The sequence below is a fragment of the Adiantum capillus-veneris genome, chromosome 10 (genome assembly GCF_014529385.1).
Source record: "Adiantum capillus-veneris isolate H3 chromosome 10, ASM1452938v2, whole genome shotgun sequence".
Lineage (NCBI taxonomy): Eukaryota > Viridiplantae > Streptophyta > Polypodiopsida > Polypodiales > Pteridaceae > Adiantum > Adiantum capillus-veneris.
The window spans coordinates 106,445,698-106,457,900 of record NC_140940.1 but is presented as its reverse complement, the minus strand read 5'-3'; the positions used below and the strand labels follow the sequence as shown (position 1 = coordinate 106,457,900).

Below are 12,203 nucleotides of genomic sequence, written 5' to 3'. Positions count from 1 at the left end.
AGAGCGCCAAAACCCGCCACTCCTTTGCACCCAGAGATATTGCTCGCTAACGGATCGTATCATCGTAATGGAGGCCCTCCCTTCATTACGTTTGCAAGCGTTCACCTCGTTCGGATGGTGAGAAGGAGTCTGAAGTTGTCACAGGCTTGCAAAAGCTGCCATGTTTTTGACATGGAACTACCAAATCCCTTCGTCCAAATTCAGCAAAGCAATTGATGATTGAAAACTTTGCATGTGCGCAAATCTGTAGTCGGTTGTCGCCCATTCAACAATGAACAACCTGATGTGCAAAATGTCCCATGTGCGCACTATGAATAGCCCAGAGCCCAAAATCCATTTTTTGTAGAACAAATAGCAGCCCGCTATCGCACCACGTCCTCCATTTGCCTGCCCCAGTGTGACATCGGCCTTGGTGCACATTGGCACTGCCTCGTCATTCCGATTGGGCCACGTCAGCCTGCATTCTTGAGTTGAGAGCATGTGACGCAATTGTGACACGTGTCACGCATGCTTTTTGTTTCGAACGTTTGCTAACTTTCAAATTTTCTTCGCGCAGCCGCACCTTCTCTCCCTCTCTCTCTCTCTCTCTCTCTCTCAGAGGCAGGATTATGGAGGCGCTCTGTACTATGACTTGCAAAGATCCTCAATCAGACTTACAAGGCAAGGGAATACCCGACAGAGTTAAGCTCCTACCGGATTCCATCCATTTTTCTGCAAGGAAGGCAAAGAATGGCACCAGCAAGAACCAGGCAATGTCCCTTTGCGTTGCGCAGCCCATCGTCGCAACCCTCGATCACCGCCAACATCAACATCTGCGTCATCAGCGACACCCAGATGATATGTTCTCTAAAAGGTGGATCCAAACTGCTGATCAACCTCTTACAAAGCCTGCAGAAATCCATGGAGGACAGGTCCGCCCCGGCAGACCTGATCCTGCTGCGCCATTGGAGCACATAATGTTCCAGGTTTGTACATGTTTTGTTTAGATGTGTGTGCATGCATGCCACACACACCACGGGCATATAAACTTGACACACACACACACACACACACACACACACACACACACACACATCTCTCTCTCTTTCCACCACCACCCCCCCCCCCCCCCCCCCCCCCCCCCCCCCCCCCCCCCCCCCCCCCCCCCCCCCACACACACACACACACACCCACACCCACACAAATTATAATTTGAAAAAAGGCTAGTAAGACTCATAGGAGCTCAAACTGCTGAAGGGAGATGTCCCCCATTTAAATACATTCACGAAGATATATGCGGATGCACACACATAGAGAAAATTGGATTATTGTTTGTCTCTTTTCTCATATACGAATATAAACCTACAAATCTATTTCTGAAAAGATAATGGGTATGGATTTTCTACATACACATACTGTTGGCATGAAACACACATGCCAACACAGTGGCAATGGCTAAAATAAAAAAGAACTTTATGTGTACTTTGTTTAGTATGAAATTTATGCTTTTTGTGCCATACTTTTTCGTATTCACAAAGAGAAATTGGAAAGTTGTTGTCCATCATGTTCCATTTCCTCTTTGAAAATGATTCTTCTCTCATGTACTCATTCAAGAGGAGAGATTATAACAGATCATCAATGTCTGATGAAAGGGAAAATTTAGGTGAGGCGGATACAGATTCTAATGTATGAACTCTAGAAGTAAACCAGCCCAGAGATTTGTTTGATTCTTAGTGATGGACACTTTTTGCTAAAACATCGTAATTTCGTATAAAACTCATGCAAAAGATGATGCCTCCTATGTAGCAAAAAAGTGCATACTGTCCCAGCTTGGTGATGTTGCATAACCTTATGTAATATGAACCAGAAGAGGAAGAGGATGAGCTGCGAGCCTGATCCAAAACAGAAGAGCAGACCCGAATCTGAGTTCAAGTGTGCCAAGTCCAGAAGCACTGAATTTGCTATCGCTGATTGCCCATCTGTCTGTGGGTGAAAAGAAGACGAGAATTGTAACCGAGTACCAATATTCTCCCAATTGCCCTCCAAAACAAACTAGTAAAACGGGGACCTCTATTTGAAACTATGGACTGAGGCATGCCATTAGCCAAAATATCTATGAGACAAATAGTTTAGCTAAATGATTTGGCTTAACCATCTTGTTGACCGGAACAAAATGTGCCTGCTTGCTAAAATCTATCGATGACTATCCAAATGCCATCGTGCCCACTCCGAGTCTTGGGAAGGTCAAAAATGAAATCCATTACTATACTTTCTCAAGGTTGGTAAAGGTATAGGTAAAGGTCAAAAATGAAATCCTATACTATACTTTCTCAAGGTCGGCTAGGTATAGGTAAAGGTTGCAAAAGACTTGGTGTCTTATGCTTTGCAAATTTGACCTTCTAGCATACTAAACAAATGCAAACAAACTCGTCCACATCCTTTTTGAGCCTCTGCCAATAGAAAAACCGCTCCACACCTTTCAAGGTGGTTTCTATGCCGCAATGACCCAAAAAAGGTAGACAATGTCACTCTGTCAAAACCTTATTTTGCAATGCTTGTGACACAACAATTTTTTCCGCATCAAATAGTCTTCCTTGAGAAAATAGCCCGCAATCACTTCCCCACTTAATTGGTCAAAGATGTCTGCACAATCCGGACCTGTGGCGTACTGATCTACCATATCCTCGAAGCTATGGTGATGGACTGCCGGAATAGCCAAAACCAATGGCTTAGGAGACAATGCATTTGCCATCACATTCTTTTGTTCTTGAACATGCATAATCTGAAAGTGAAATTGTGACAAAACGTTTGCCCACCGCATCTGCTTGTCTGAAAGCTCTTTTTAAGATAAGAAGTAGCGCAAACTCTGGTGATCATTGAACACTCTAAAATCGGCTCCGAGTAGAAAGTGTCTCCACTAAGTAAGAGCATGGATAATTGCCAAAATCTCTTTCTCATAAAACTGTGCAACCCGTTCTCGTCTGGAAAACATTCTGCTCTCATAAGCTATAACATGGCCCTCCTACATTAAGACCGCTCCTAGACTGCGACCATAGGTCTCACAATATACCTTAAATGGCTTTTGCAAGTCAGCAAAACAAACACTGTGTCAGTTGTCACCTTCTCTTTGAGAGTCTTGAAGGCTGCAATCTCAGATGGTCCCCATGTAAAACGAACCCCTTTTTGCGTCAAAACATGTAGAGGAGAAGCAATCTCCACAAATTTTCGAATGAACCGCAAGTAGTAAGAGCACAAATCCAAAAAGCTTTGAAACTGATGAACATTCTTCAAATTTGGCCAATCTTTGATGGTCTCAACCTTGTCCGCAGAGATGACGTGTCTCAAAAAATGGATCTCTGGTAAGAAAAAATTGCTCTCCTTTGCATCACCACCAACGGATGTTGTATTAGTGCCTGGAAAACTTGTAATAGGTGGTGTCAATGCTCTGTCTCATTCTTGGAGAATACAATGATATCGGCGAAAAAGGTGCCCATAAATGACCTATTCTCTTGAAAAATACTGTCTATCATCTTGTTGAACGTTACAGGAGCATTTTGAGACTAAAAGGCATCACCAAATACTAGAACAATCCAAAGGATATCCTGAATGCGGTCTTGTATACATCTCTAGGAGCAATCGTGATCTGATGATAGCCCCTTTTCAGGTCGATTCTACCGAAACAAGTAGAACCTTGTAACTTGTCCAGTATATCAACGATCCTAGGTATTAGAAACCTATTCTTGATGGTGATTTTATTGAGAGCCTTGTAGTCAATGCACATTCTCCAAGATCCATCTTTCTTTAAAACTAACAACACCTGCGAACAGTAAGGTGATTTACTGGGTTGAATTAGACCTTTCTCTAAAATTTCTCTCACTTGGTTCATAATTTCTTCGTTTTGGGCTCTACTTACTTTGTAAGGTGGTCGGTTCGGTGGCGTACGGAATCAAATCAATGGTGTGATCTTCAGGCCGCTGAGGAGAGTTAGCCGCCGTTGAGGAGGTAACTCTCCTGATAAGCCTTCATAGAAACAGTCAGCTTGAGCTTGCAAAAATTCTTGTCGTTCCTTCTCAAGGTCGGACAAATTTGACATTTTCTTGCCATCTATCTCATGTAAGAAGATCGAATAAACAAAAAGACTCATTAAACTGGAAATAGACGAAGCCGATACAAGTGGGCCTGACTTGCCCTTCAAGTTTACATCAAGAACTATATCTCTACCCTTTTCATTCCGTAGCAAGGCTACAGTGTCACTGGCACAGGACAGACAGTTAGTCACAGTTGGGCTCGAGTTGACACTAGACGGCGGACTCTGGCCAAGTTCAGCGTGACGCCTCCGGATGCAGCAGGTTGCAGACACATTGTGGTGTATTTGTTTGTTGACACTTAGAGCCCTCCTTGTTATGTATTTATACATGAGGATTCTTGGACAGAGGATGTAGCCCTTTGGGCTGCACGCTCGGCTTAGGCTTGGGCGGGACAGTCACTCCTGTTGCGCTTGTCTAGAGGTCTTTAGGATGCAGATTACTCCCCATCCAAACCAGCCTCAAAGGTAGCAAGGTTGGCTGTTGTTGCAGCATCTGTTTTCTCTCATTGACTCCATGAGGATCATCTCACGGAATGTGCAGGGATTAGGAGGGGCCCAGTTTAAGCGTTAGAGGGGTCGGCTGCGTTAGGAGCTTCAAAGATGCCTTGTGGGTGGTGAGATTGACATTCTTATGCTACAAGAGCATCATCTTTGTGAGAGCTGCATTATACAATGTGGTCAAATTTTGCGTGGTCGCTATGAGACGTTTTGGTCAGCTGTGTTTGGACCTGGAGGCATCTAGGGAGGGGTATGTATGACTATTACGGATTCTTTGCAGCAGACCATTGTGGGCAGAGGGATTATTGTGCTAGGCAGGGCTCAATGGATTACTATGCAGGTTCAGGGTTGCCTCATGGGCTTCCTGAACATCTATGCGCCCAATGTGGCGAGTGCACGAGCAAAGTTTTAATCTCATATTGCAGAGTCTTTGCCGCAGGTAGAGCAATGGTGCATTGGGGGTGACTTCAACATGTTGGAGGACCCCTCCAATAGGATTGGAGGTATCCATATTACTGTGCATGGAGTTGAGTTGGCAGCTTGGGAGAGGTTATGTATGACTCTGCGGGTTTCAGATACGTGGCAGCATTCTAGCTTTGTGAGGCCTCTAGACAGCCTCGCCTTCTCTCACTTGGACCGCAGAGTGGGAGGGGTAAATCTATCGCGGATAGATCGCTTCTACACTAGTGACCACTTCTGTGACTTGGGTGGGACTGTTTGCATTCTGGTTGGGACTTCTTTTTCAGACCATGCACCAGTGATCCTCACAGTGACAGATAGACAGAGGAGGGGGAGCACGATGCTACGCATCCCTGAGAGGGTTTTGCTGGACTTTGAGCTCAGTGAGCAAGTGGTGGCTCTTTGGACAGAGGGCTTAGACATGCAAGACTCTCCTGCTGACAGAGTGGCCTCTGGACTTTCTCAGCTTAGTCGGCTATTTCTTCAGGAGTCCATGCCCCGCCTGGCTGCAGCGAGAGAGGAGGAGCAACGTCTCTGACGGGGCATTGCTTCCTTGCAAAGGATGCAGGAGTAGCATCCAGACAGTCCTTGGTTAGAGGAGCAGTTGCAACAGACTCACCAGGAGCTTGCCAGCAAGATGAGAGGTGACATGAGGTTGCTTTCCATCGACAGGCATCTCAGTGGACCCAAGTGGGTGACAGAGTGACAGGGTCTTTCTTTGAGACAGTGGGACCCCGACATACGCATGCCAGGGTCAGGCAATTGAGGAGGCCTGATGGGTCAATTGCTTCAGAGCTAGAGGACGTACGTGCAGTTGCTATTGACTTTTACCTTGACCTGCAGTTAGTAAAGCCTCAATCAGAGCGTCAGGATGCATGTAGAGAATAGGTTTGGGCACAGATGCCTTGTCTTGTGACTGAGGAGATGCGCAAGAGGCTTGAGCTGCCTCTTTAGCTATAGGAGCTCCATGCGCCCTCAGAGCACTTCCTCGTGGTAGCTGTCCAGGTGAGGATGGTTTGACTCCCAGCTTTTTCTTAGAGAGCTTTTTCTTAGAGTACTAGGACTTGCTTGGCTCAGATCTCTGCAGCGCTTTTCAGTACATCCTACACACAGGAGAGATGCCTGACAGCATGAGTGAGGGTCTGATCTACCTCATTCCCAAGGAGGGTGGCTCCTTGGATGAGATTTGACAGTGGCGGCCCATCACCATCCTCAACTCAGCCTACAAAATTCTTACCAAGGCTCTGAGTTTGAGGATTCAACCACTTCTAGAGAGCATTATCCATGGGACACAGACAGGTTTTGTCAAGGAGCGTAGTATCCTTGACATCATCTTTACGTTTTGGGAGGCTTCTTCCCTCGCGCGCTTCCGTGGTGAGGATCTGGTGATTCTTCTTCTCGATTTTGAGAAGGCCTACGATAGAGTTGACTGGAACTTTTTGAAGGGCCCTCTACGCAGGATGGGCTTCTTAAATGCTTGGATCAGAGGTGTATCAGCTCTCTACAGACGGGCACACAGTCAAGTACTTTTGGAAGGTGGTAGAGGAGATCACTTCATGCTCATACGTTTGGTCAGACAGGGCTGTCCTCTTGCCCCCTTCCTCTTTCTATTCTATGATGAGGTGATGAGCAAATTTTTGGTTTCAGAGCAGGTTGGTCTACGTGGCTTAGCGCTCCCTATTCGGGGCGACGAGCTACTGGATGTTGAGTTTGCAGACGACTTAGCTTTGTACTTGGAGGGCCAAGAGGCCAACTTTCACAGGTGTGAGCAGGCTCTTGAGACCTTTTGTTGTGCATTAGGTTGGTAGTGCTCCTACGCCTGATTGAATGCTAGGTGAGGGTTTCAGATTTGGGCTGTCAGGTTGGTTTGGACTTGTCTCCTAAGCAGCAGATTGCTCCCCTTCTCCTGTCCCTCAGGAGGAAGCTGTTACATTGGAGTTCTGCACGACTTTCTCTGGCAGGCAAAGTTGTAGTGGCCAACCAGGTGTTGTTGGCTACTATGTGGTACATCACATCTTATTGGATCTTTTCAAGTTTGTGTATCAGCCAGGTAGAGAGGCTGATAAGGAATTTCCTTTGGTTAGGGCGCGACACTCAGATAGCCCGGGCCAAAGTGGCATGGTAGGTCATTAATCTTCCTTGTTCTCAGGGGGGTTTGGGGATCATAGACCTAGCACAGCAAAGCAAAGCCCTTCTTGGGAAGTTTGTTGTCATAGGTTTGCTTCTAGGGGAGGAGCCCTTGAAGGAGTTTTTACTTCAGCGGCTTAGGGCTAGAGTGCCTCAAGCTGGAGGCCCTTGGAGACCTTCGACCAAATGGATTTTCATAGAGATGCGCAGAGTTGGCTTGAGCAGGAGACTAGAGGACCGTTTTGCTGTGAGTCTGCTCCAATCCTGGGAGCAGTTGAGGAGAGGCCTGGAGCAGCACCAACCTACTTGCACGGAGGAGCGTTTGCGACAACCTCTTGTTCGGAACCCCATGGTTAGTGTTGCTAAATTGGCTTTATCTGACATCAAAATAATTCTAAATGAATTGTCGGATTTGTAAGTGAGAGGGTTTTCTCGCTTGGAACACCGAGGAAAAATAATTCTAAATGAATTATTGGAATTTTAAGTGAGAGGGTTTTTCTCACTGGAGACATCCGAGTACAGAGTATTCCTAGTGCGTCATTCAGAGTAATGACGGGAGCACTATGAAAGGGAATATTTGTAAGGCCACCAGGAACAGGTACTTCTGATGCGTCACATCGGATGGGTGATAGGGAGCATCGGAAGAAGTATCCGACCATCCGCGGACATCTTTGATGCGGCATAGGATGGGTGACATAGAGCATCGCGAAGGAGATTGTACCGTAAGTTCGGTAGGAAAGGACTAGGTGATGGGTATTCCTGATGCGTCACAAGGTGGGTGACGGGTGCATCGGAAAGGGAATATCCATAGTCGAGAGGAAATTTTGAACTGTGTTAAAATTGTGCACAAGGAAAAGCAAGCACTTGAATGAAGATGGGTTCAGAGGAAACTTTGAGGAAAAACAGATGCTTTTTGAGAAAGCGGGATTGCTTTTCGGGAAAGTAGATACTTTTCGTGAGGAAGTCTATGTCTGCATTGCAACTGTGCATGTGATTGCATCCTCGGAAGTGCTATGAAAGCATTGTTTTTAACTTATAAGGTTTTATTGAGTTTTTGGGAAGATTCATACTATTTTTAAAATACACCGGCCACCCACTTAATAAGTGGGCAGCCACCTGGAAAATAAAGCAGCAAAAACCAGCCAGAGATTTCTCTATCTATTTCTCTCTATATCCTCTGGCTTTAGTAATAAGTGATAAATCCTATTTATCCTAGTATATTTTATATTGCTATGCGCTCCCGTTTATGACAGTTAGCACTTAGAGAGGCCACTTGGTTGGTAGTAGGCCTCATGTTTCTTGGGGTGACTGGCTGCAGTTCTCAGGTTTGTTAGAGGAGCTTCAGAGTATCCAACTACAGGGTATGAGAGGGGTGCAGAGCATGTGTCAGGACATCACAGAGGCAATACCAATTGAGTGGCTCACACCTCTCGAGTCAGCAGCACCCAGATGGATGGGGGCCTTCACGCGACTGGAGGTCTTCATCGCAGTTCGGGCTTGCTCAGAGACTGTACCCTCCCTGGATTTCAAGCTATAGGGTGAAAGTTGTTTACACCGAGTTTCAATTGAGGCCCCACATGCTGCAGAGTTCTGTTTTCAGAGGATCCGAGTTTTGGGCATTTGTGGGAGGAATTGTGTCATAGATCTTGACCCAACAACTCTTGAGACTGGCACTGGAGGCTGTGGGCTTGGGAGAGCTGTCCATTGGCATGAGTGTAGTGGGATCCTGGAGAGTGGTTTTGGCGGGACCCTTTTGCCTCAGCTGATCATCTAGGTGTCCCTTTCTTTCAGTACACTGTTCGATTGGGATGTCACATATTGGCAGCAGGGAGAGAGGCTCGTCCTGCTGCAACACCTTATTGGCAGGAGGAGGGTCTCACAGCTGAGTTCTTGTCAGCTTTTTGGGGGAGGTTGTGGGGCGCCAGACAATTGCGGCGAGTCACTTTGTTTCAGTGGCTGGTTGCACATAGAGCTACAGCAGTGGGGAGCTGGCTTATACATAGTGGTCTCTCGGCAGCATGCACAGCTTGTGGCCATCTTGTGGAGAGTCAGCGTCGTCGTCTTTGGGACTGTCCTATGGCACAACAGGTTTGGCTTAGTGTCCTTCGGCTGATGCCAGATTTTTCCACAGCACGGCAGTACTCGGGGGTAGCTGCTTGGTCCACTCTCTCAGGCCCGACACTACAGTTTGAGCTATCCTCCACCAGCAGGATGATAGTGATCCATGGGGTTCAACCTACACTCCAACCTGCTACAGAGCTTACTTTACAGGAGTGTAGTGAGAGAGAGGAGTGTTGGGAGCTCATTTGCGGCCTGACACTTTGGTTCATCTGGCGGGCCCGCTGCTTCCGCATCTTCAAGACTCGCCCTGTAACACCAACAAAGATAGTTTGAGATCTTTGGCTAGAGCTGATTCATACTCTCAGGGAACAGTTTGAGAGACTCCAGGGCAGCTCCGAGGCGCCTTGGGCCTCTCTTCACCATAGTCCAGGGTGGTCTCAGATGGCACTACCGTCCACCTGTGTGGCTTTTTCCTCTTCCCATCTCTTGATTTAGCCTCATTGTACATATGTTGTTTTTCATTGGGAGAGTCTCCCCTTATGATTGCTGTAGCCCTCTCTAGTAGAGGTGGTTGTAGCCCTATGGGCAGTTTCATTAACTAATAGAAGGATCTTTTTCTCAGGAAAAAAAAATGAATATGGTGCAGCCATCTGTCCCTGATCCGCTGCAACCGCCTTGGCCACCACCGTTGCCCCCGCCTTCCTCACCACCACCGCCACTAGGCTACAATGTTTGGAACCCATATGGATACCCTTATTATTTTTACCCAGGACACGTGCCTAACCAACCTAAAGATTTCAAGGATGGCGGCACGACAGTCAAATTTTTCACTCTTTTTCGGGGTAAAAGATTGGAAGAAAGCATTGCAGTTCCTATAGAAATTTGACAACATCTATGCTTTGGGGAACTATACAAAAGAATCCAAGATTTCTCGAGTAGCAAGATTTCTTAAAGATAATGCTATGCAGTGGTGGAGTTCAATCGCGACACAACCGCATGCTCCAAGGATCTGGCAATCTTTCAAGACAAAATTTGCACGCAGTTACATAACTTCTATGTTTGAAGTCCGGATCTTGGCAGAATGGGGCAATTTCAAAATGCTTGCAACAGAGACCATGGACGACTATAACCGAAGGTTTCTCGACATATACCTTCCGGTATCCTTCTTTAGGTTCGTTCCCTTGGAGGCCCAATGCGAGCGATACACCATTGGACTACCATCACCATTGCAGGAATATTGTCTCTCCAAGCAAGTCTCCACCATGCAAGAGCTTATGGACCATGCCGCGGTCGGCTACAAATTGATGAAGGGAAAGCTGGAGTTTACCACAGAAGAACCTCCGACCACTAACCACAACTCTCGACAACAACGAACAAATTCTCGGGAGTCTCGTGACACCCAACCTCAAAGGCCTCGTCTGACACAACATCAACTAAAAACCCTTTTACAAGAAGGCAGATGCTTCGGATGTTTTCAAACAGGGCATATATTTACTACATGTCCTGAGTGAGCCTCGACGTCTTTAGAGCAACCTTCTACATCCACCATAGAACAATCCTCAGGGCCACCTCTAGACAAGAGAGCTAGACCTGCTTTTGGATATAGTCCTGATATCTATGGAATATGCCTTGAAAGTACAAATGAATTGTGTCGAGCATATGGTAAAGTTAACGGCTTGAAATCCCTTATTTTTTTTGATCTTGGAGCTACAGAGAACTTCATCCATCGAGAATCCTTGAAGCAGATACACTTTGATTGTTGCTAAATTGGCTTTATCTTACAGAAAAATAATTCAAAATGAATTATTGGATTTATAAGTGAGAGGGTTTTCTCGCTTGGAACACAAGGAAAAATAATTCTAATCGAATTATTTGAATTTTAAGTGAGAGTTTTTCTCACTGGAGACATCCGAGTACAAAGTATCCCTAGTGCGTCATTCAAAGTAATGACAGGAGCACTGTGAAAGGGAATATCTGTAAGGCCACCAGGAACGGGTACTTCTGATGCGTCACAACGGATGGGTGACAGGGAGCATCAGTAAGAAGTATCCGACCATCCGGGAACGGACATCTCTGATGCGTCATAGGATGGGTGACAGAGCATCGTGAAGGGGATTGTACCGTAAGTTCGGTAGGAAAGGACTAGGTTTGGGTATTCCTGATGCGTCAGAAGGTGGATGACGGGTGCATCAAAAAGGGGATATCCATAGTCGAGAGGAAATCCGAAGTGGAAAGAGGAATACGCGTAAAGACGCAAGCACAAGAATAAAGATGGGTTTTGAGAAGCTTTTCTTGAAAAGCGGAAAATTTTAACGAGTTTTCCGGGAAGAGCAAACGCTTTCCCGCGAGGAATCTATGTCTGCATTGCATTTGTACATGTGGTTGCATCCAAGGATGCCTGGGAAGTGTTGTGAAAAGCATTGTTTTAAACTTATAAGGTTTTATTGAGTTTTTGGGCAGATTCAGACCAATTTTAAAATATGCCGGCCGCCCACTTAATAAGTGGGTAGCCACTTAGAAAATAAAGCAACAAAACCAGCCAGCGAATTCTCTCTCCTTATTTTGGGTAGAACAGCAAAAAAAAAAAAAAAAAAAAAACGGCTGTGATCTCTACGCGAGCAGCTATTCCTGCCGTGGCCAAGGAGCTATAAAAGCACCACATGCCCTCACTAAAAACGAGTTACCAACGTCAGCAAGAGAAGACTCATGCAAGAGATCGCGAGACTACGAAGCACGGAAGTCGCTTTTCCCGTGCAAGAGCGACAGGTATCTATTGTGGATTCGCCATACGAATTGTTGTCGCGTGTTTGTGTGTGTCTTTGTAGGTACTTCATTGCGAAGGAGAAGCGAGACGCCTTCGGCCGACGCTTGGGAATTCCGGAACGGAATTTGGAAATTGTCTGTGGAGTCTCGACTCCGAGTATAGATGGAAAAGGGATTGAGAGCTCGTCTCTCGGATTTCCCTTACGGGAAGGAACGACCATCGAGTCAG

General features: G+C 46.2%; 1 protein-coding gene across 2 annotated transcripts in view; it reads left to right on the top strand.

The window, feature by feature from the left end:
* Positions 1–532: 532 nt before the first annotated feature.
* The window catches only part of LOC147449420 (alpha-amylase-like), a 166,262-nt gene continuing 154,591 nt past the window's right edge, over positions 533–12,203 (top strand). Inside the window, exon 1 of one of the 2 annotated variants that reach the window (XM_086521867.1) lies at positions 533–965. In XM_086521867.1, the coding sequence (XP_086377993.1) occupies positions 609–965 (357 nt within the window). In that variant the 5' untranslated portion in view covers positions 533–608. The remainder of the gene's footprint in view (positions 966–12,203) is intronic. The other variant, XM_086521866.1, reaches the window with a different exon arrangement.